Below are 25,076 nucleotides of genomic sequence, written 5' to 3'. Positions count from 1 at the left end.
AGGCTGCGCTTCACGTCACCATTGTCATCGTATCTCGGGGGCTTGAGCTTTTCTTTCTTTCCTTTTCTCTGGGATTCTCTGGTTAGCATCTCCTCCGAAACAAGCGTTTGCAGCAGCAAAGGTGCACCGAAGTAATGAAACCGACGCCGAAAACCGACTCCAGATCGTTACGGTATTTATCAATTTTCTCATTTTATTCATTTATTCAACCTAATAGTACTTAAAACATTCCCCACTTTACACACTTCCATCTCATTTGCTATTTGCTTTTTTTGTGTTTCTTCTGCGTTAAATTCTTCTTTCTTTTTCCCCGCTTTTTCCCCGTTTTTCTCAGTATTGACTATTATGTTTCATATTTTTCACCATATAAAAGTGCCACGCCACCATCGCAGCCGGAGGGGGTGGAGGGGGAGGGGGGCTGCTTTGGTTGCCATAGCATTCCTGTTTGACTGTATTTTGTTTCGTTTTTGCCCTGTGCTGACTGAGCGGCCCTGTCTTACTACACGTGTTTCTTGCTACTCTGCTGCTTCTCTGATCAGAGTAGGCCTTCTTTCCAGGGTGTCACCGGGTGCTTGTGGTGGCATGTGTAGGGTTTTTTGATATTTACATCGTTATTTACAGTGGTTTTTTGGAAATGGATGGGATAAAGAGGGGGGAGGAGAGGAGGTAAGGTTGGCCACGGCAAACAACAGGCGAAAGCTGATGAATGATGAGCAATGTCACTCTCGATGTGGACCCTTACTCGATGGCAAAAAGGAAAGGGAAAGAACAATTCGTGCAAACTGCCTTTTGTGACCGATTTTCTGCTCTCTTTTTTTTCTTACCCTTTCTTTGAATGAGCTTTCTCCAGTTGGGAGAAGAAAAGCGCTTTTCACGGCAACCGCAGTGCGACCAATTTCGCTGAATTCGAATGTAGAGCGACCCTCTGTTTTTCGATGAAAGTTCCGAACCCACCGGGCACCCTTTTTTCCAGGTGCGCCTGGTCTGGGCCGCTCTTGCCTTAGCTCCAAGTATTGGGTACCGAGGGAAAACTTCCGAGCGATTGCGTCTTTTGTTACGACTTTTATTATGGACTTTCGCGAAAGCTGCTTGCGCGGTGCGTTACCCGGGTTGGGTAAATAACACATACGCTTAGGGGACAGAGGACGGGGGGGGGTCTTGGTGCTCACTCGGCCCATTGTCCATGATTTATTCGCGCTGTTCTCCGATTCGCGGTGTGTTGTTGCGCCCTCAGGTAAGCCGATTTCAAACGCTTTCCCTCCAACCGGCAGCGGGAGCATTTGGAAAGATGTTATTTATTTTACTTATTTTTCCTGCACTTTCTCACTCAACGAGGCGGCGAGCTGGGCGAAAAAAAAACCCACATGTGGGAGCACAATATTTGCACTCCTGGGTTTGATTCATTGTAGATAGGGAGAGAATGGGCGAGTCGGAGGGCACGCGAGAACGCACCCCGCCTTTCGCCGTTCTCGTTTGAACCGAACCGGCCAACTTTCGCTCGTGTGAGTGATGTAAAAAGTTAGCGGGGGTTTGATTTAAATTTATCGATCCTTATTTTAACTTTGTACAATTTTATCCCACCAAACTGCACTCGAAGCGTTTTCCTCCCCAAGGTGTTGGGCTCCCGGTTGTTGGGCAGAAGGATTTGTGTTGTTAATGTTATGTTAAGCTATCCCGCAGAATAGCAGCCATACTCATACCCGCACACACACACACACACAGCGAGATTGGGGAGTAAGCGAAATACCCATTAGGTGGGAAAACTTTCACACCGCACCGCGTGGTGCCGCTCCAGGAAGGATTTTCGAAGTCGTCGGCGAATTTGGCGAACTCCCCAAAGCTTTCGTCATACACGGTGTATGATAAAGTTTTCGACTCGAGCTCCAACGTCTGTCCGTCTCTATGTGTGTGTGTGTGTGTGTGTGTGTGTAAGGGAGAAAGAATGATAGAAAGGGCACAACATCCTTAACTACGTCGAGTGTACGGCCACACGACAGCACACCGGCAATGTCTCAGCAGTGAAATCAGCAAAGCTCCCATACAAAGTACCGCGCGTATGCGTCTCGTTTGCGCGACACATGCACCACAACACGTGTGTAAGCTCGGCAGCAAATCTTCCCGCAATTCGTGTCAACTTGCGATGGTGATGGTGCATACGGTGCGCTTCTCTCTCGGGCAAATCCCCGACTAGTAGGCTACGAGCGGGATAAAACAACAGCCACAACACTCGTACGTACGTACGTGATCGAGGAGCTCGTGGGGGCAGTACAGATACAGCGCTGAAAGGACGACTTTGGCGTCCTTGAAGATGTTGCGAAGTCGGGCGAGTTTTTACCAACGCAAAGGTACAGAGGACCAACAAGGACACAACGCAACGGAACCGGAGTGTCAGTATGTCATATTCAGTGCGCTTAGGTACGGGGTCGTCTCTTCAGGTGTTGTTTTCTTTTCATGTTTATCTTTTTATCAGGTCTGCAGGCGAAAAGGATGCTTTCATCATCGCTGCTGGTGATGCTGCTGCCTCCTGCTGAGACTTAGGTGCGCTGTCGTCGAGGACCCACACACACACACATACACTATATTCTCCTCAGCTGCAGCCAACGGAGAGAATGCGCGATGGCAGGTGTGTTTGTGTGTTACTTGCGCGAAGGATATTATCTCAGCTTTGACACGGTGGAATTTAGTTATCTCCACGCCTCGATTCGATGACGCTCTGTGGCCACAGTGTTTAGGGTCGCTCTTTTTTTCTTTTTTTGCTTTCACCCGAACGAGATCCCGCCAACTACAACCGGAAGTCCTCGTAAGGGGGACTCACCTGCAAGTACAGCTGAGCCCCTGCCCGCTGCTTTTCCCAACGTGGTTTGTCATCACGTTCGTTGATTCATTCATTCGATGCTTTGGAACCTCCCTTCCTTCTGCCCTCCTTTCCCGTTATGCGTGTACTTAGAGGGCTGTCGTTTGACGTATGCGGATGAAGAGATGGATTCCAGTGTTACGGTAGAGAGATGCCGACACAAACACCATCCTTCGTTCGTTCGTTCGTTCGTTGGCACTGAAGGGACCGTTTTGGAGCTGACACTCCTGCCACCGCCCACCCACCACCCCGGTGTCTAATCGTAGGAGGAGGGTTAATGAGGAGGCAAGCCCTGACGAGGGTTGGCTGTCGCTTGATGTTACTGAATACTTTGTAGATGGTTTCGCATTTCCCGTAGCTTATCTGAAATTAAACGTAACGGAATAGAAGCGATAAGTTTGTTCATTACGTTTGTGTGTGTGTGTGTGTTTGTATCTGTATATATGTGTGTTTGATACATTCTTCAATTCTTCGTCAATTCTATGCCAACGATCGAACGGAGCCGTGTATGAATGGAATCGGGCGAAGGATTCATTAGCAAAATCCCGTAAATTGAAGAGCATTCCCACAGCCACGATTAGACTTCTAGGATTTCTACTCCCCCCCACCTCCGGTAAAAGCAAACCTCCACACAGGGAAGTATCGTGATTTCCTGGCGGTGCAATTGCTGGAAATTGGATGCAGACTCCCCGAATCGAATGCGGAATGCGAATGGACGCGTTGGCACACGCAGACTACAAACGGTATCATTCCCATTCGCCATTGCCCACACCAATGGTGGTCCGATCAGCTTTAAATCGAGCTTTAAGCAAGCTCGCTGGCCCCGAATCGACGTGGTAGTGAGTTGGATCTGCACCGTTTAATATTTGTCTGATCATTTTTACCCACACAAACAGCTGCTACGTTCTGTTTGGACTAACTGTATTAATTTCAAGAACTAACAGACCGTTCTCTATCCACTCCCTGTACCCGGAAGGGAGGAGAGGTGGGTATGTTTGCTAACCGTCTGATCGAACGCCACCGCCACCGTTTTCCTTTGAACGATCTATTTTCTTTGAGCGCTGGTTGGAAGGCAATTTATCTTGCGAGCCAACCCGCTCCCAGGGTTAGTTAAATTCCACCGGTTAATCAATCTTTAGCTAAACACAACTTTTCGTGCACGTTGTTTCCATTACCCGGGCAAAGCGTTCTTACGCTTGTTTTCCCAAACGAACGACGGCGGATCAGTGTCGTCCTCGTCCTCGTGCTCGTCGAACAAGCAACAGCGTATAGTTTAAATAAATGAGTTTCAACCCACCACCACCATCACCACCACCAGCAGTAGCAAGTTCGCCGGCCTGGACACTTTGTTTGGAAGGAAAACAGAAACCGAACTACCCGAAAGGGGGTATATAGTTCGATGCTGAAGCACATCCGAAGCGAACAACTCGGACTGGGAGCAGTTTAGCTCGCTTGTTGATATTAGCTCAGCAAAGCAACAAATCCAATAAGCCTCGGTAGCCGATCCCAGGGCTACGAGAGCCTTGCGGGGGCTCAGTTTCCGGTTCGATATCGTTCCCAACCTGCCTACCTACCATCGGCCACACGCCTTTTCCCTTTCCCTTCCCTACCAGTGCTAAATGGTCGATATGTGTGACGCCACAGCTTAATTCGCTTCCAGCCCACCGGCAATGTACCCACCGGTGGGCGGGCACATAAGCGATAACCGATGTAAATTAATCACATTATGTTGACCTAACCCCGACTGTCCGAGCCTTCCAAAGCGGCAGAAACACTTACCTATCGCCCAACCGGCCACTCCGGAACCGCCGCCCTCCACTGCGTTGGCCTCCGAACGAGCAGAAGAAGCTGGAAACAGGCCGATATGATCGCCATAACTATCTGCTTTTCCGGCCCAGATTGTCATCGGACCGACCGTGATGGGGTGGGTTAAATGTGCACAGGTACACAGGTGGCAAGAGAGATCGGCAAAAGAGGGGAGAAGAGAAGAGAGATAATTTTAAAAAAGTATGTCATTTAAGCGTAACATGACATTTCTGCCATTTGACCCCTCAGCGTTCAAGCGTTCAGGTGGGAAAGGGATCGTAGGATATAAATTAATTAAGTGACCCTGCTACACATCACCCGAGAGCATCCCGGAACGTGTGGCGCTTCACATTAGGAGGATGAGGGAAGGGGAGTGGGGGGGGGGGTTGGAACGGTCACATGGAGTGACGGTGGGAAATAGAGTCGTTTAGACTGATAATTACATATGTTGATGAATGTGCCACGTTAGCGCCATTTATTCCGTGTTGCATCGCGGCCGGATGCTCTCCTTTGATGACGTGCACCACCACGCTGGCCGAATCTGAAAGTTGGGTGAAGAGAACAGGTGAAGACTATTGTTAGCTGGGAGGAGAAGGGCTGTAGAAAAATGGAGGTCAAACAAGTTTCACTAAACAATCATCCGCGGTCCCGCGGTAACGTCGAGCTAGGTCAAAAGAGCGAGGGGCTTTTCATTAATTATTATGCGCATACTATTAGTACCATTAGTGTAGTAGCGCGTCGCGGCAGTCAGGACTTTTATACGGCGATTACGGCAACTAGAAGAGAAGACGGACTTGGCTGCGTTTGGGCATGGTTGTGTGCGGCGTTCAATATCCACGCCACGTCAAGGGGATAACGTTCGCGGTGTTGTTTTTTGGCGAATTTGTCCACCCCACTGTGGGACGTGTGGCCATGGATGGATTAGTGTATCTGTTAAATCTGTGCCAGTAATGGCACGACAGGGCAGCTGAAGTGCAGCACGCCACGCCAGTGCAGGATGATGCTTCGCGTAACGATGTTGAAACAACTTCATTAAATTCATTGCCTGCCGGTGGTCGGTGTAGTGTAGTTTCTTCGCGCGCGCACACGCTCTCCCCGCGGGGTTGGTTTCTTTTGGCCTTTTATCACCTGCCAAGCTTATGGGGTGGATTTAAAGTGCGCCGCTCCTGCTCCCCGGCCGCTGATGCTCATCATCGTTCGGGACACCCGCTGCCAGTTGGGGATCGGGCTCGTCGAACGGGGAGGCGTCATGGCATAAAGCAGCGTGCCAAATGCGCTATAAACTGCCAACCAGAGCCGGGCGGGCTTGGGTAGCACGGTTCGTAATCTTTACGATCGGCCACCGTGATGCTGGAGCAGCAGCAGCACTCGGAGAAAGCATTCGAACGGGTTGCTGTAGTTCATATGGCACGAAGATTATAGCCATTTGCTGGAGCAGCAGGAGCAGGTTATTTGCTGCCATCATACGCCCTCCCGGGGGAGCTCTTGGATGGCACTGGGAGGAGGGGAGTGGGGGCCGGAGATGCTAGTTCTTATTTTTCCATTTGCCAGTGTGGTTCATCGGGAGGCGGCGGGCTTTCTCTGTGGCCAAGCGCGTGCGAGTGCTTCGGAAATGATACGATAAATTGGGTTTGGCTCACCAAGTTTCTTGATGCGCTTGTCGTTACCGTAACGTACCCGTACCGTACACACTCGGACTCGATCCTTTGGTTCTTTGGGTGGCGCCATGAAAGCAGAAATCAACGACTACGAGTCCTTGCACACACCCCAACACACACACACGAAAACACAACTGGGAGCATGCTGCGTGCTGCCGTTGGGTAAAACAACCCATCCAGCACGGTGACGTCGATATAAACTGCATTTAATGTTGTGCATAAAATTTTTAAACGAACCGTAATATATCCCCAACTAGTCCCACTAGTGGAATCGTGAGTCGTTGATGCTGCTCCGTTCCAACTGGATCTTTCGCAGGATCCAGTGCAGGTGATTATGGTGTAGCGAATGGCTGCTACACGTGTGCGCGTCCCGTTGCAGTCCGTGCTCGATAAAGTGGAGCTCCCGTGCTGGTGGTGGTCACGATGGCACACACACGCCCGGTCTCGGAACTGCACCGGCCAAGGCAAACGAAGCGAATTATGTCGTGTGTCACACACACTCACACACACATACATTCCGGCATTGGGTTGGATTTTGATACGTTGCCAACAATTGACAATTTGCTTCGGTGCAGCAAGACCGACAAACGTGGCCACCCAACTATAACGGGCCGTTCGGCAAGCAACTCGGGATTCTCGGGGAACAACAAAAGGTATGCCTGCCTGCCAACATGTCGCATAAATGCGCTCGTTCATGCGCAATTTACAATCCCCTCACTACGTCGCAAAGAAAGCCGGTAGCGTACGACCGGGAAGCTTACTTACCGGAGTTACTCGGCGCGCAGGTATAATTCCCGGAGTCGGACGGGGAGGCGCGCGATATGACCAGCCGGCTGGTGCGGGTCTGCTGCTCGGTCAGCACGCTAATGCCGCCACGCTGTGAGTAGTTGATCACACGGCCGCCCTTGTACCAGTAAATGAAGGACGGCGGTTGCGGCGATTGGAGCGCCTCGCAGGTCAGGTTGATGTCGCTGCCGCTCTTCACGAACAGTTCCGAGTTGCCCAGGATGTTCGCTTTCGAGACTGAAAAGAATAGGCGACGGTATTCGTTAATTAGAAGGAAAGGTTTGTTTGGTGTGTGTGTGTGTGTGCTGGTGTGTGCGTTTCTTCTCAGGCTTACAACAACAGCAGCGAGGGACACGTACCGACAACGTTCACGCGGAATGCTTGACTGATCTTCGGCTCGGTTGACACCTGACACTCGTACACGCCCGAGTCCCGGGCCTGGGGGGACGTTATCCGCAGCGTCCACTCGTCGCTGCCATCGGTGTGCAGCGACTGGAAGCGCTGGTCGTTGGTGTAGGTGAGAATGCCCACCGTCAGTATGTGTAGATCTCGCTTGCGAATCCACGATACCTGGAAGGGGAAAGTACGACCAGTGCGAGTACGCAAACGACCGTGAGTACGTGGTTTACATTGAACCCCAAACCACCCATCCCTACTTACCGCCCGGTCGCCGAGGCTCTTTACACGGCAATGCAGCTGGCAGGTCTGTCCAGCGATGGCCGTCACTTCGCGCTTGGTCGTGTTATCGAAGTACGGCTGCACCATGTGGTTTTCCCAGTACATTTGCATCTCGGGGCTGAGCGTGTCTGTGAAGGAGAAGGGAGTGGGGACACAGGTGAGTGCGGGGAGGGGCAAGGCCACCGTATCCGTTATTAACATTCATACGGAGCTCGAGAATGGAGTTTCCCGGCTCTGTGCAACGTTTTCTGGAACGCCTTTTTCCCCAACACACAAGTGACGCTCGTGACGTGCAAATGAACGTTTTCCTGTACGCGAGCGAGCTAAGCTAAGGCATGCATGAAATCGTGTTTCCGCGTCCGTTTTTCCAAGTACGATTGCTTCATTCCGATCGTGCGCCCGTTAATGGACCGACGGACGGCAAACTTGGTGAATATTTTAGAAGCATTAATGGACGCGAACTGTAACGCGGTACATTCAGCGACTGCAACAACACTTCTGAATGACACCAAAACAGCGGTCATTTGTGGTGAAGGTCGGAATGACATTCAAGACAAGCGTTTAAAACCGCGAACAAAATACCGTTCCAGCTCACCCACCCACCCGGGGCGGTACTTACCTGCGAAACAAATGACGATAAAATTGATAAACGCTGCAATAAGCGGCAAATTTGCGTTCATGGTGTTGCATTTGCACTTCCGATGGGCTGTCCTAGCTGCGACTCGAGTCATCGGCCACCGTTTCTGCTGTGGTTTTGCTAATTTCCGCCCGAGCGGAAGCTCCTTCCGGCCCCGGTTTGCTACCGGTGTTTGCACAAATCTCTCCTCACTTGCTCACTTTACACTTTTCGCCACGCCGAAGATTCACCCACTTGTTCCCTGGCCACCCGGGAACCCGAAGAAGATTGTTTTCCGTAGGGACCGTGGGTGGGTTGTTTGTGCTTGGTGGGGTGATCCCTTTTTAAGCTGCTCACTTGACACTTGGATCACACAACAACGGTTTGCTGGGATTGCTCGCAAGGTGCGGGCACACTCGGTGACACGGTTGCTACCGGCAACACGATGACACGGGCCCTTGTTCACGGGGTTGGAACGCGACTGGAATTTATTTTACAACGATTCTCCCCCAGTCGAGCAACGAGCAAGGTGGACCCGAAATGCGGTGCTATTTTCTTCGTTTCTTTCTTTTTTGTTTTTCTAGCACTTTCACTGCCGGTGGTTGATTAACGGTCAATTTCGCCCCAACACGGGACGACTTGGAATCGGTTCCGAGAACCCGTCCCTTATCGTCTACGCCGGACGTCACTTTGATGTTTTTTAAGCAGATTCACTAACTCAGATGAAACGATGCTCACTTTCTCTACGCCAGTCTCACAGACTTGGGCCGACTGCCCTTTTCGTTCGTTCTTTGTCCACTTCACCATCACTCGGAAACCGTTGGAGTTGATACGCCGCGCTGATAACACGCTGGCCAACGCTCTCCCTTCCCCTCACTTCACTGCGAGTAAGCGTTTGTGGCGGTTGTTTTTTAGCTGCTGGAATTATTTATCGTTTCAGTTGGTTGGATTCATTTCCTTTCTCACCCGTCCCCGTCCCACAGCCCACCAAAGTTTGTCGTACTATCACCAAAGCGTGACCACCACCATGTGCTCTACTACCAAACATCGCACAAACGTGTACAATAGCAAAGGGAAAGGGTTTTTTGCTGTTGCTGTGGAGGCACTATCGCACCAAACGAGAACCTCTCGATTGCATTACGGACCGATGTGAGAACCCAGCAGCAGCAGGTTTTTCAATTCGTCCACACCAATAAATGTCAAATCAATTCTATCAGGATGCTGTAATTGAGTCACGTTCCTGCGGAAGGCATGCTGGTTACGCTGGCGCAGAAGGTTTGGGACGTGTTGGGCTGCGTACGCGCGTGGGCTTCAAGGGTGCCCGTACGCAACACGCCACACAGCGGAATCAAACACACGGTCCACGGACGCCCGAACGTGCACTAGTTTCTGTTCACGTGTGCCTGTGTGTGTTTTTATGGTAACAAAATTCTTGAGAACGGCCGGCGCTCTTTCGGCGCGCACCACTGGACGTTATATTGCGTACGGGATGAAGGTTGTTGGGAAATATGGGACCCACTGCACACAACTGGGCTGTGTGGGCCAGCGCGGCGTCCATCCAGCAGCGTCGGTTGATTGGCAATCGGCACCGGCCCAAATGGAGGATTAGTGCCGTTGATGAGACTGTGACTGTGCGTGGGCAGGAGGCTCTGGGCCGTATGATGTAATCCTCCTGTTCGGGTCCGTTCGGGTGGAGATGCGGAAAAACAGCGGACCACACCAACGACAGATCGAAAAATCAACGATGAGAGGGGAAAAGCATAAAGAAAATGAACCTGTCTTTTCGACCTTTCGCCTCGTCCCCTGGTCGACCTGATCGCACTCGCATTATTGGCAGGACATGGAACATCAAGCACCCAGGTCCTATTACGTGCCAGCTATCGAGCTATCGCCTGTCAACATTTTATTACCAAACTCGCAGCACCCCTCGCACACACACTGCTCCAAAATGGGTCCATGGGTCGTACTATGTTTGTTTCGTTTTTCTTGTTTCGTGCGAGATGGTTAGGATTATTATTTGACCGATGAATGACACCCCTCTTGGCGAGGGGAGGGGTTCGACGGCTCCTACTATCGGTGGTCCAGTTTCGGGGACTAATTTTCCCCCCAGAAACCACCCTTCCTCATGGCCAAATCTTTGCCTTTATGTGCGTTGTTTTAATGTGTTAATCCAGTGATTGATGGCCCTAACGTGTGAATCGTGGTTCGTGGTTCTCGCAACCAAAAACCCACTCACTCACACACCATATTACACCCCAACCAGACTCTGTGTGTGTGTGTGTGTGTGTGTTATCAATCAGAGGTAATTTATGCCATCATAAAAAGGCGACGTGTTTGAGTTATCGATTGTGCTACACGCGCGCCCTTTAAGCTGCTAAAGCAAAACTAGAAAGGTGTCTAAGGGTGGCCCCGGCCCTGCGATGGTAGGTAGCTGAAGGGGGTGACTAAAGTTCGCCTCCCCTCGATAAGGAAGTGGGAGGCGAAAATCCTATTTCGTTAATTAGAGTTTTTACTACCATTTCCCACGACCCGACCGGTTTTAGTGCAGTGCATCAGTCAGGTTGACCTTTCGCATCGGTTCTCGGTCCTTTCCGTGTCAGACGGATTACAACACAGACACACACACCCGCCGGAACGATCGAGGGCTGTCGATCCACGTTGAGATCTTTCAATTATTTCAGCTTTCACCATTTGCCCCTGGGCCTGTTCGTTGTTTCTTTTTTTTTTTTCTTTTCGGAGTGGCGCGTGGGTCGCCAAAGGGCGTAGAAAGTATATTCCGGCAGCCATTACCTTCGAACTAACCGAGGAGCCTACCGTAGCGTATCGCGCTGGGAACGAGAATTGATCCGTTGATGTGCAATTAATTAAAGAGAGCGAAAAGCGCGAGAGAGAGACAGAGAGAGAGGAACTGGGGAGTCTGAGATTGTGAATTGTGGCGTCCAGATTTAGGCCCTTCAATGTCGGTGGATATTGAACCGATGGGTTAGCCTTTTTCCGAAAGGGACAGCCTTCCCAGAAGGGAATAGCGTGACGAGTGTTGGGTAACGTGTGTGTGTGTTTCTGTGTTGTCTGAAAAGGTACCATTTTTTTTTTGGCGGGGGACCATAAACAAAGCGTAAGACATCGCACCATCGAAAGATCTATCGATTCAGCCCGTGAAAGTCGATGAAAGTGTGTACCTTTACGTTCGTTTTTGTTCGTTAATTTAGTAGCCCAAAGCTCCCCGTCCCCCCCTTTGTGTTCCCGATTCCCTGAACTACCGTGTCTGCTTTAATGAATTCGTAGACCTTCTTCGTTGCCGATGGACTGGAAAATGGGAAAGTAAAACAATCGTCCCCCTGGCAGTGGCCACCGAAAAAAACAAACGCGGGGTAGATTTATTTTTGGGGAGTGTTTTTGTTTCACTTCCATGCAACTCCTAGCAGGAAGAAGGAGAATGGGGGGAAAGCAATGAAACACAAAACACCCGAGGAAAATGAGCGAAAAGTGTCGACCGAAAGCAATCCGAGCGAAGGACGAAGAAACACACTGGAAAAGATTTAAATCGCAAGCAATTGGAACCATCCAAAACCAGCCGAAAGTAGGAACAGCCCCACTGCAACGCTACACGGAAAAAAAGAAACAACGGCCGAAAATGTGGGAGTTTTTGCCACCGTGAACCGTTTACACAGTTGCTTTCGTCCGTCCCGGGGTGGTTTTGGGTCCCCGCGTCAATTGGTCCCAGGGGGAAGGGGAGGGCAGTTAATTAAAATCGCATACAATCACATTGCAGCAATCGTTCACACGCCCCAGAGCACACGGGGTGGACAGAATGGCCCTTAAGGGGGTGGGGGGAGGGGGCACACTCTGATAAACGCTGCGCGTTGAGTGGTAATAGGCTGAGAATGAGCACGGGGCGTGTTCGGAGGACATCGCTCAAAACTCCTACAACTGAGGGCTCTTAAGGCGGCGAAACATTTCCGTGTACAACAGCAGCGCAGGGTGGGGATGGGGATGGGGGTTTGGCATTAGCTGAAACTGACGGAATCGCTCCCAACCACCCATCATCATGAGCACCCAGCATCACCGATCAACATCAGCATCATCATCCATAATGTGACGAAGACGAGAAAGAGTCCCGCACACACACACACACACAAAATTGGGGGAAATGATGGAAAGTTTTGTTTTGCTGCCATTTTGCCTTGATGACGCATTTTCCTCTTTCTACTTCTCTCTTTTTTCCGTTTTTCTGTTGGTGCTAAATATCAACACACACACACTCAGCAGGATGGAGGAAGATTAATGCGTTCAGACGCAGCATGCCATGCAAGAAGGGCAAAACAACAAAAAACCACGCACAGAGAATATTCTTCCCCGTGGGATACTGATGGATTCATTGTCGTAAAGTTTCGCCTCCTTCTGCATTCCTAGTCGAGGCGAGCAGCTAAACACCAAAAAAAAAAAGGACGCAGAAAGAACAGAACAAAACTCTCAGATTTCCATTTCCCAGGGACACCGGACCCGCAGGCTGTTTTGCTGTTGTTGCTGTTGTTGTCCGGTTGGCAAGTGTCGAAAGCAGCGAGGAAAAAGATTGTAGCAATAGTGCACCTCCCAGGAGATGTGTTGGTGTCGGCAGTTAGGCATGAGATTTCCTCCCCCCTCCCTCTCTGCATGACCTTGATGGTATTGTACAGTTACACAGTAGCAACGTGTTTGTGGAGTGTGTGTGTACGAGCTGAGAATTCAGGTGCAACAACAGGCAAAAAGGGACAATTGTGCATACGCAGTGAATGGGGACTAGTTGGGGACTAGTCGTTAGTCTGGTGCCTTCCAAATCGGATAACAAACACACACCCACACACACACACATACTCCCAATGGATGTCCCCAATGCTCTTGTAAACGTGGTCAGTGAAGCGACAGTAAGTACGAGCAAACGAGGGGAAAAAAGGATCCCCACCGACAACCGCTTCGGTTACCGGCATCGCCTACTACGACGACAAAGTTCAGTTTGATTTGGTTTTTCGTTGGGTTTTCCCAGTGGCCGCCAAATCCGGAAAGCAAAGAAAAGAACTCCACAACAACGAGCACAATAAAATAAAATAAAAAGGATCCGTCCTATCCGCCCGAGCCGGCGAAAGTGCGAGTTTATGTTTAGTTCGTGATAATTGGAGACCCGGGAGACACGATAAGGGAATTTCGGAGCCATCCCCAATCCGCATCCACGCGTCCGGCGTCTGGTCTGGTCTGGTGGACAGTAAATTTTAAGCCGATTTCAGGCCCGGCTGGAGAAATTGATGTTTTCCTTTTTGTAGCAGTAGCAGCCACACCAGCAACTACACTCGCCGCCGTGTCGATCATTAATCTTTGTCCGTTCAATTTCCTTCCAGGTTTGGGAGGCCTTTTTTGTTTGCCGGTCGTACCCCTCCCTGTGGAGGCTGTTTCTGAGGAAAGAAGCCTACACCGTGCTCCTTTGGTTTCCTTCTTCTTTTTTGATCAGCACCGACAGTCTGACAAACGCTTCAAATGCTGGGTTCAACTCCCCCAAGGTCATGGTGATAGGGCGTGGCTCACCGGGTGGTGGTGGCTTTTCCGCTGGAAGTGGATCGTTTCCCAAGAGAGGGTGTTTGGGAAGCAAAGGTGCAAAGAAGGGAACAATTTGCTCGATTTAATCGGCGACCGACAGGACGCGGTAACAAAATCAATAGCGCCTGATCAAACGACCTGTTTCGGCGGGAAGCGATTTTTAATAACGGTTCAAATCGGCAAAGGGAATAGAGCTGCTACATTGCTGTTGACTTAAAGAAGGGTTGCATGTTTATTTAAAATTAACCCATTTCTCCCTTTTTCCAACATGTCTATTTTCTTCGCACGAAGGAAAAGCACAAGAAGTTGGTCTCGCTTTTCCAAGTAAAACATGGCATTCGAACATGGCATCATTTACTTTCACCGTGGTATGCACAAACCATTTTCACCAGTTTGACGGTAATAGTACGCTGTTCGGGGGCCACAAAAGTTTCCACTGCAAGCTTCCCACCCTCACCCCCTGTCGTCCCAGAAGCCCTTCCAGCTCGCGACCGGAATCGGAATGTGCAAACCGGGCACAAGTCAACGGGCAGCGCAATGAAAGGCGAACGACGAAATGGCGCACACGCTCAGGCACTCGCTGTGAAACTCGCATTCGAAAAAGCGGAACAAAAGTGACCCCAGCCAGCTGTGAAATTGGCCGGGTTTGGGTGGGAAAGGGTACGTAGTTTGAAGTGGCGTTGGTTTTCGCTGGAAGGAGTTTTAGGTTTTCGTTGGTTGGCTTCTTCGTGCTAAAACTGCGCCGGGTGAAGCGAGCAGGGAGCAACTGAGGCGTTAAATAAGTCGAGACGCGGTTTTCCTCGGTTTGCAGCCCGTGTAAAGTCGGAATCCTTGCTAGTGCCCGGCCCGGAACAAAGTCGGTGAGTTGTCGTAAGAAGAAAGTTCCATTTCGGTTTTCTTGGTTTTGTTTGTGTCGACTTAAGCGCGAACAGTACACACACAAAAAATGCTGCAAAGCGAGAATACATTTAAATGTATTCTGGTTCTGCAAAAACCAAAAGGGTAGCTCTAGCAGCCCGCATCTTATAGCGAGCCGTCAAGAACTGCAGTCGGAACTAGGCCAAATGAGACAGCGGAGACAAATGGAGACAACCCCCGGAACACCGGAATGGAAATGCTTTAATTATTTTAAAACGCTCCTCGCTCTCTCTCTCTCTCTCTCTCTTTCTTTCGCTCGTCGCGCTGTCTACGGCGTCGAAAACGGCGAACAAGCGCCGTTAATTCCTTCAACAGAAACCGTCAATTTCGTTAATTATGAAGAGTTAATGGAGCGTAGCTTTCACCATCGGCAGTTCGATAGATTCTCGCCAGCCTATTCGCACCTCCCGCTCCCCCCCCCAAATACATTAAATCGGTCTACCGAACGACACCGAAAGACCATTTTCCGATTCCCATTTCCTGAAGTTAATCCATTCCGTCCATTGGCGCTACTCTGACGGAAACTTTTCACCGTTGGAAGTGATATTAAAGCGACAGCGGGTGAAAGGGCTCAGCTTTAAAGCCACTGTCCCGGCGCAACTTAGTTTATTTGCGAACCCGCCACTGCGGCTGCTGCTGCTGCTGGTACTAGTTGGTAGATAAATTTCTCCCATTCAATCACTTCGCATCCGGCACAGAACCGGGCAGAACCGAAAGGGAACTTCATCCATTACTCCTTCCGACTCGTGTGTGACTTTAGTGTCAGTGGTCAGTGGCATCTGGCGGCCCCGGATTGAGCTGTATTTGTGTGGGATACGTCTGTGTGTGTGTGTTCGTCCCAGGGTGTGATTGTTTGATTAATGGTGCCGTATGCTTTATGCAGAGGCTGGCACAGTTTTCGTCCATCCTTGACGGGAAGATGCGCCTTCGTCCGTCCGAGAGGCTGTCCGATTTTCCTCGCCAACGTCGTCGTCGTTGTCGTCACAGGACAGACGTTCTGTTGTAACAAATGGATCTGTTTACTGTTCTGTTTCGGCTGAGTTGATAAATTGGATGGTTAAATATATGCAAATTGCTCCTTGGGCCGGTGGCGCGGTCGGTGCTGTAAAAATACCAGCCAAAGGCCCCGCTCCACACAGCCGTTGGGGGATGTTTTCTTGTTGCCAAATTGTTGTTGTTGTTGTTGCTATGCTGCTGGTGGTGGTGGTGGTTATGGTGTCGTACAGAAGCTCTGCTGCTGCTGCTGCGACTGCTTGTGGCCTTACTCGATAGCGATCGTGGCCTTTAAGCAATGAGAAACTTCACCTTCTGCTGCCATTTTGGTGTAGGGGCTTCTGTAGGGCCAGCCAGCCAGCCAGCCACACTGTCAATACCTGGATGGCGAGGCGATATTCGAGCGACTTGGGGCTTCTTTCGTTGGCAAAATGGCAAAGGAAGCCAACATTGTCAAAAGGAGCAAGATTCTTGAGTGATCATCATTAGGAAATTTAAATTTAGATTGGCTTTTGATGGCACGCGATAACAAGAAGCGTATGGCGAGAGAGAGTGAGAGAGAGTGAGAGTGAGAGAGCGAAAATACTCGACCTATTTGCTTTCCTTAGCAACCGGGGGGAAAAACTTGCTAATAGCATAGCGTCCCGGAAGCATGTGTGTATGTGTATGTGTGTGCATTAATTGGAAGGGCTAAAGCTACACATCCCGTGGGAAACAACGAATCAAATATGACCTTGAGAAGGTTTTTTTTTAATATTTATAAGGGCTTTTTTCTCCAACCGCTTTCCTACCACAAGCCGTCCCCTGAAGCTTGCCTAATCACTCAGAAACTCCTTGGGCAGTCTAAATATGTATTTTACCCTCCAGTTTGAGTAATGCGCTGCTACTACTTCAAGGGTCGAACCGAGACAGCGAGCAACAAGATCAAACTCGAAACAATATCATCAATCATGGGATGAATTTACATTTTCATTTGGAGGAAACTAGCGTCCACGTCCCGTCCCTGCTACCGGTCAGAGCGTGCGCGCGCGCCAGAACTGCCTCCCCCCCTTTTAAAGGTGTCCAACCCCGATGAAGCATAGCATAACTCAAACGCACCGAACAGGTAGAGCCCAGCCGGATGATAAATTGTGAACCGTCAACTGGTTGGAACTACCTGGTTGGCCCATTGACCGTTGGTCCGTCCGTCGTAGCGTCACGGAACCTGCCCAGCTGTGGCGAACCTTCCGTTTCAATCTCAGTCAGGTGGGCAGCGACCACCACAGGACGGTTGGACGGTTTGGACAGGCATTTCGTGCCGGTGGGGTCGTTCCAGTTCCGCCTCGGGAACATTAACACACCCAGCGACAGTTTAGTGCGACAAAAGGGGCGGCACGACGGTCGGGTGTTCGTTTGGAAGATTTCATTTGTTCCACCTTGGCGCTGCTTTTATTTGGGACTGATTTCCGGGATTCCTTTTTCAATAACATTTGTTTCGTACACTTTGGTCGCATGTAGTGTTTTCTTGAATGAAGCGAACGAAGGAACAAGCGAACGAACGAATGAACCCACGCTCAGTCACGTAAGACTGACGGGAGGGACCAACTCAGGAAGTTGGTTGGACGATTGTCGCACAAAACAATGGCCACGTGCTTCGGGGAGTTCTGTGTGTTGTGCGGACAATGTACCACACCTTCCGGTAGCGGAATATAAGAAGGGCAAGTGCGAAGGGAAGGCTCGCGTGTTTCGGGCACGTTATCGTTGTGCCGTGTTCGTGTTTGGCAGGATTGTGTTCCTTTATCTTTGACACACACACACATAAAGGGGGGATGTGTGGGGGTGACAAAGGGAACGATTTGTGCGTTTCGAAAACAAAGAGCATTCAGTGAAGGGGGGTTGGGGGGGGGGGCTTTAAGTAGAGTGAAAATTCAACAACACACTGGTTAATGCAACTCATTGCACGCCACTCTCAGGGAGACTCACACACACACACACTAACAGCACTTTTCGCCGCGTGAAAAGGGTCGTTTTGCGTTGTATTAGACGCAGGGACTAAGGGAGTAGTTACCCCCCCCCCCCTTCCCACAGAGAACAAAAGCAACAATTCTTAAACCGTCCGATTGTTTCCCAGCCCGATTCACTTCTAAACACACAAAAAGATTGCTTTAGTGCGAGTTTGCTACAAACAAAAAAGTGGCAAGTCACCTTTAAAGCTTCCACTGCTTCCAAATTGTTACCGAGTCCGATTTGTTCTAATGGCGCTGGTCTAATTTAATGTGTTGGTGTGTGTGTGTGTGTGTGTGATTTTTTACTTCTTAATCCCTCCCCCCAGGCAAGCCCATCATCTTGCCATTGGACGCGATTGCGACGGACAAGGAATAAAACGACCAGCGCAGCTGTAACGGATGGCTATTAGACGATGAAAACGGAAATAAAATTTGAGTGTCCGAATTAGCGTCCAAGGGACGAAAGGGGGGGGGGGGAGGGAAGTGAAGCACTACACCACACTGGCAGGACAAAATGGTGGACACCACACCAATGGTTTTGGGATGTTTCGGAAAAACTCATCCATCCGAGCCGCGCCAAAATCGGACAAGTGCTTAAATTTTATGTTGCCAGAGCCCAAAGCCAGTGGCTCGCCAGCCCCTCCCCCCCTTCCAGCGGGTAAGCCGCGGTGGTAATTTTTCTACGATTGCATTTCTCAGCCGTTTGTCATGCCGAGCGAATTTGCCTAATGCGCGTGTATAAAATAATTAAAGACGAGCAGCGAGCGAGGAACCCTTATCGGGCGGGATGCAGAACCCCAGAAGCACCCGTTGTGTTTGCTGGTGGCCTGCCTCTGGTGGTGGTTTCAGTCAGTGAAAATGTAATTAAACGTGGAGTCAGTGAAAATGGACTGGAAAGAAAAGCACTGCTTGACTCTAATGCTTGCGCACGGTTGCGCAAAGGTGCCAGCATCATCGTTAGCGAGGCGCCAACCAACGCCACTGACGCAGAACGTCACAGTGCACGGCGCAAAAAGGGCTGCTTTAAATAACGGGGAGATTAAAAGTGAAGCGAAGAGGAGAAAAACGCCATCGCAATTTTCAAAGATTATTTGTTGATGAGGCGCTTTGGCTTCTCAAGAATCTCTGCACTGCCTGTAATTTCCAGCACCGAATGGGGAAAGAAAATACTCCCCCCTCCCAGGCTCAGTGATGTAACGGAAGAGTCAATATAGCGAAAGCAGGACGAACTCTCGATAAGCATCACTCTCGTTACCGTGTGCATTGGAACGGGGAATCCCTCCTTCTGCCCTCTTGTATCCTTTTGCATCAGCATTTTCTTACCCTTCGTTTTGTTGTATCGTGATGGAAAATTGGAAAAAATCAGTATACCTAACGCTAGCCCGGCATTTCCCTCAATGACTTGCAACCATGCAAAGCATCCTAAAAGGTGCGGCCAGGTGCTGGTCTGGGACCGTGTATGGGGTCGTATTTGTATTTGCTTCGCAGCACAGAACATCTCACCTCACCTCCACTTCGCTGTCCCTTGTTTTACCCCCCGCCCAGACTAATGATGCATCGCAGTGCGATGGGAATAGCTCATACATAATTTATGAGTCAACGTCGGCGAAAAATATTGCCTCGGCCCTCGTGTGCACCTACGCTCCTGTGTGTGTGTGTGTTGTGAGTTTTTTGTTGGTTTCGTCGTTCCTCCGATTTGCGAACGGCTGTGGTGAATGTGGCTCGACCGATTGGGTTAGTAGAAGGTTTTTATTTCGGTATCGTCGTTGGATATACACTACTGCCTAAGGAGAGCAAGGATAGCCGTCAAGCGCCAAGCGGTGCAGCGGTCCGGTCTAGCATCGTGTTCATCGTTTTCCAACACATCGCTCCACGGAAGAGTGGAAGGAAGGGAGAAGCGAACACCTGCCGCGCCCGCAACGGAACGGAACGAAACGTGGCGGACACACGGAGAGCGCCCCAATATATCGACAACATTGTCATCGTTATCCTGGTGGAATGATGTGAAAAAGGTTTTTGCTGCGCCGTACGTTTCCGTCTCCGTAGTTCCATTCAATCACCGCTTTTTCTTACATGAACCTATCTTGCTGTCTTTCTCTCTTGCTTAATTTAGCTCCCTTTCACTCTCACAAGGTGGATTGCTTACGGAATGGATGGAATGAATTTTCCCGGCCTTTTTCCTAGCATCATTTTATTTGCGGAATGTAAGCTCTCCAACGATGTAATGATAATGATCGACATCAATATTTTTTTATCTCTCCACCTGATCCATTCGCCTCCGTGACCCCTTGGGAGTCGTTTCGCTCGAGCTTTTCCTTTTTTTGTAAATCAACACATTTCACCTGAAAGCCCGGGACACTCACGCGCTAGTCAGCAGCAGCAGCAGTAGTAGCAGGTGCACGATGCCGGTGTTCCCTTGACGTAGACCCTTGACGGCTGCACACAAACACACACAAACACACACACATACACAGCCACACATGGCGTACGATGTCGTGTGCGCTTTTGTTTCGCTCCGTACTGCAGCGTATTTCTGCATGGCTGGGCAAACGATAATTTCGTCCCTTTTCTGCCTAACGCACTCGAGACCTGAGTGTGTGTGTGTGTCTGGGGGTATGCTGGCTGCAATCACGATTGAAGGTGGAAAGGCTTTTTCGAGGCCTCAGCCATACATTTAAGGCCTAATGGTGCTTCACAAAGGGCGCAAAGGGCGAAGAGCGCAGCCGTTGACGACGGCCGGCGACGGTGGCAACGCATCAAGCATCGCCTGCTGTTGTCATTTTCTTGGGAAGCGGGACGATAAACAAATATCGGGGCCCATGCTATCGTCCTGCAGTGCTAGTGCTTGACGTTTTGCCTTCGAGGCTGAGACGATGGCTCTCTTTTGTCCGTAGCAATTGCAGGGTGTGTGTGTGTTTGTGTGCTTTTTTGTGTTGTTCTTTCTTTTTTTACTTTTAAAACGCCCGTACACCGCGCGGCCACGGTTTACGCTTTCCAGTCCCCATTTAGAACGTGCTTCGATCTCATCCCAAGCCAAAGGCATGTTTTGCACGACAAGAAAGCGTTTCGCTCTCTCTTTTTTGCTTCTACCCGTGTGCTGCTGCTGCTTGCACATAGGCCGAGAATGTTTCCCTTGACGACCCGGGCGACGACGTTGGCGCTTCCGCACCGCACAAAATGGCTACCGGTCACAGCGTGCGAATGATGGCGGGTGAGGTAACGCCTAAACTTTGGACTCAATGAACAATGGCCAACGAAATAGTCGACCGGGGTGGAAAAGAAGAGAAAAAAATTGTGCTGACGGGCATTTTCGCACCGTGATGGGCGCGCGCACCCGCCTGTAAGGTAACGACAACCTTATGGCGAAGGAAACAACATTTTGATGAGGACGAGCTGCGAAATTTGACACCCCGTCGCGTCATCGAGCTTCGGCCACAGTGGGTGAACCACCTCATCCTCCTCCTCCGCCTCCTCCATCACACTATCTTGATTTTCTTCACACGCATTTTCGTGCTAGAGATGAGGCGTGCCCGGGATAAAAATGTCACCATACCATTAAACGCTGGGCGGTCGCGGCGGGAGGGGAGGCTTGTGACAGGGGCGAAACTCTGATGTCGCTTTAAATGAGGTGATGATAGATCTAAGGGCAGAGAGAAGAATTTTTTTTGCGCTTAGCTTTCTTCCTGCCTTCCCTCGGCGCAATAATTTACTGCTCCCCGGACCCATCCCGTCGTCCTCCATGAGACAAACACTCTCTATTAGCCGTCTTATTGTGCTTCAAACGAGACGAACGCCACAACGCAGCGAAGGGAAAAGGAATGTGAAATAAAATTTTCATACGCGCTCGCATTTTTGCTCGGTTCGTTTGCCACCACCGGCGGGGCTCCGTCGGCACGGGCGGAATGATTGGAACCGTAGAGAAGAAAAAGAGAAAACAGCACCGGAAGTCCTTCTAACTGACATTTGACAGTTTGTGAGCTTTGGCTTCGACGTTTCGCTGTTGTTTCGCGCTCGTGCTGTGACGCAAACGAAGGGGGGAGGAGTGCACAGTGGGAGGGCAGTGTTGTGTGTTTTGGAATAAAGAGACGAGTTTTCGTCTGGCCCCTTCGTTTCTGCCGGGAGCTGGCTGCAGAAAGTTTCTGCAATCATCGCCCTAATTGAAAGCCGTTCCATCAAAAACGCTGTGTCGAAAAATCATTTCCTAATGACTTAATGGTTGCGTCCGATGGCTTGTGCGGGGTTTTGCGAGAAAACCCCTTTTTTCGTTAATTTTGTTCATCGGCGGGCCCGAGATAATTCAATTCCTCTGGTTGGGTGTCGCTCGCGAAGTTATGTGATGAAATCAAAACTCCTCTTTTGGATGGAGCGTTGTTTTTGTTGTTGTTCAAGCTCGGAATTCACTTCAAGTATCATTAAGGAAGGGTAGCATGCCACTACAAAACAACGACTAAGGCTAAATATTTGATCAATGCGTACGCACCGGCGGAATTTTCGAACCTTTATCAGAGGCTCCCGAAAGACTGCGTTCCCGTTGACCTTCGCGTCAGCGTAATGAAAATGGCGCATAGTTTCTGTCACTTAGGCTAAGTGGTACCGGCGATGGCTGCCCACGCGCACTGACAAACTCGAGTCGTAACTTTGTGCTTGCAGCTCTCGAGTATCAATTTCGAGCCAATTCGCGCTTGGAAAAGTTTTGCAAAGCACTCGCTCGCTGTTTGGGTGAAGAATCGTGGCCTTTGCGTGCAGCGGCGTGATATTTACACCCCCTCGGGGGCAAAATGGTGGTCCCCCGGGTGGAGCAGGAACGGGGGGGCGGGCATTAAATTACCATCAAACCTCCGACGACCTGCTCGAGGGATCACTTGTGCGATGCGTGGTTCTAGCCAAAGCAAACCGTACTGGCAAACACAACTTTTACCACCGTGGACATTAATTTGCCTCCCTCTCTCTCTCCGGTTGGAGTAAGCCCCTCCGAGTCCGACTAAATTGGCGTGGGAAGTGTGGAACCTTCCTAGCTAGACACAGTTCCTACGCCTCGAATGGATACGGCCACTTTCGAGGGTCGAGTAGTGTGGCCGAGTTTCGAGTGCTTTTTGTCTTTGGCTTGCCGGCGGGAGCAAGAGCCGCACTAGTTTTAATCCACTTAAAACACACTGAAAGAGGCAACCAAACCCCCTCCTCGTTCTTCCCTTTTAGTTTACAAACACTCCAAACAATATCCAATAAAAGTTTTGCCACCGCACAGCTCTCTTTGCCCACCGCAAACACGCTTGGGGAGTCACTGACCTTCCTCGTCCGTTCCTGGTTTAAGCGCCCGTCGGGCAAAATGTGTTCCATGGGGCAACTGTTCCGCCGAACCATTTATTTCCATTCGGACAGCGCATGGCTTGCTGTGATGCATCTTACACGTCCTCTACTTTCACCGCGCTCGTATTGACAATCTTTCATTTTCCCAGTGCCTACTTTACACTCGCGACTGATAAACGCGCGTTTGCTGTCGGGTTTGCGCGTAACAACTTCATGAATTATTCCACGTACGCACCACGACGGCATGGCGGCTTGCGACGATGATTATGATTATGGCGCCAGGTGAAACTTTTGCCGTACCGTAGGGCTGGCCGTGCAAAAAAAAGGTTAAAATAAGTACAGAAAACACACACACACACACCTACACGTACACAAACACACACACTTATAAGACGCACGGTATGTATCCTTGAAAGCCTTCCGAGAGGGCGTAAAAGTGCGTCGTAAAAGTATTCTTACCGTGAAGTAGTAATACACGGCCAGCACAATTGTCGCACGCTAATCCTGGTTGGTTGGAACTTTTATTTTTGCCCTTCACTCTAATCCCTTCCCTGCGCTGCTGTCCTCGGTCACTCGGTTGTGGGTGGTTCAGTGAGGAAGGTCACACACGCGCGAGCACGCATACACACACACATTCACGGAATGGCACAAAACATTCTGCCAAGTGCTCCACAACTACAGTTGCCCCCTCTCAGAAGTAATTTCCTTTTCACTTACATTTAACGTACAAAAAACGGTTGCAATTTCCCCATTCCCCACTTTCCCCCAGCCCTTTTCGATCTAAAGATGATTCACTGGATGCCGATTGATGATTCGAACTTGACAAACGAGTCCCGTCACAAAGCAGCACACGCGAGCATGAAACCGAACCAGGCCAGTTCCGCACCGTTACTAACCGTTCGAACCGTTGCCCGGGTGGGAAAGCTAAGGGAACGCAACACCGTCCCCGTTCGGTTGCGGATGTTGCGGCGTGCGCTTCAGCTGCTCCGGGGGTGGAATCCCTTCACCGACTGGAGCTGGAGATGGCGTTGATGGAAGCATGTCGAAGGCCGAGTCCGAGTCGCCCAAGCGAGCTACTGCTGGCCGCCCGCAACCCACCCCTTCTGGCACGATGCAGAGTCCTGCGCAAAAGCGCACGCGGCAGGCCCGCACGGTTCGGGCGTTTTTCTCCACCGCCACACGACTGGAAGCGAGCGGGGAAGTAGCGCGCACTTCCAGCGGTGAGTGACCGGTAACTCAACGCTCTGGGTGTTTTTTTTTTTTGTGTTGTTGCTGTTGTTTTTATCTGCTGTAAAAGAAGATGTGTTTTTCTCAGATCGATGAGCAGCCGCTGCTGTGATGTGTTCGTGGAAAAAGAAAACGACTACGCGAAAATGCTTTCACCGTAGGAATGTAACCCTTCTCACGTGATATTACAATCACTCTCTCGTTTGCACACGGTTCTATTTCCCATGTCCATACAGCCTTGTCCCAGGGAGCAGCGATTCACGTAGAACCGGCGGGGGAGATAAAGGATCACGCGTGATAGGTCAGTGCCGTCAAGTGTTGCGCACTGCTTCCCTGCCTCCCAAAAGACGGCTTCCCCCAGGTGGGTATGCCGTGTTGCAATCGTTCTTGTTGCTTTCTTCCCCAATTTTACACGTGAAATATGGGTATGGGAGGTTTCGGAGGTGGAAAAATGTATTAAAATCGCATAAAGTGGCAATCACATTGTGCTGCTTTGTCTTTATGAGCGTTCGCGCTGTACTAACACACAGATTAAAACGAGATGCGAGCTGGATTTCCGATGTCGTTTAGTCAACACCTAATTTAGAAATTTGTTTCACCCTCGGCAGATGCACGCTCGCCTTCGAACTAACCGCCAAAGCGGTGCGCGTGGAATTAGCGTGTAAAAAAAGCCACATTGT

The 25,076-nt window shown here is 50.3% G+C and overlaps 1 protein-coding gene across 5 annotated transcripts; it reads right to left on the bottom strand.

Annotated features, from left to right (window-relative positions):
* Window positions 1–158: 158 nt before the first annotated feature.
* LOC120908617 (hemicentin-1-like) lies at window positions 159–24,175 on the bottom strand. 5 transcript variants are annotated; one of them, XM_040319821.1, is made up of 8 exons: window positions 24,066–24,175; window positions 8,402–9,316; window positions 7,765–7,910; window positions 7,464–7,674; window positions 7,084–7,341; window positions 5,104–5,201; window positions 4,634–4,735; window positions 159–3,217 (listed from the first exon to the last, which is right to left on the bottom strand). In XM_040319821.1, exons 2-7 carry the CDS (start codon window positions 8,511–8,513, stop codon window positions 4,634–4,636), a joined length of 927 nt encoding a protein of 308 aa, XP_040175755.1. In that variant the 5' UTR covers window positions 8,514–9,316; window positions 24,066–24,175; the 3' UTR covers window positions 159–3,217. The 5 variants fall into 5 exon arrangements, with proteins under 5 accessions (XP_040175755.1, XP_040175757.1, XP_040175756.1 ...); XM_040319823.1 differs by having other exon boundaries at window positions 8,402–9,313; XM_040319822.1 differs by lacking the exon at window positions 24,066–24,175 and adding an exon at window positions 23,887–24,057.
* Between the last annotated feature and the right edge of the window lie 901 nt (window positions 24,176–25,076).

The sequence above is a fragment of the Anopheles arabiensis genome, chromosome 2 (assembly GCF_016920715.1).
Source record: "Anopheles arabiensis isolate DONGOLA chromosome 2, AaraD3, whole genome shotgun sequence".
In the NCBI taxonomy this organism is placed as follows: domain Eukaryota; kingdom Metazoa; phylum Arthropoda; class Insecta; order Diptera; family Culicidae; genus Anopheles; species Anopheles arabiensis.
The sequence above is the reverse complement of the archived record's forward strand: the minus strand, read 5'-3'. Positions and strand labels throughout refer to the sequence as shown.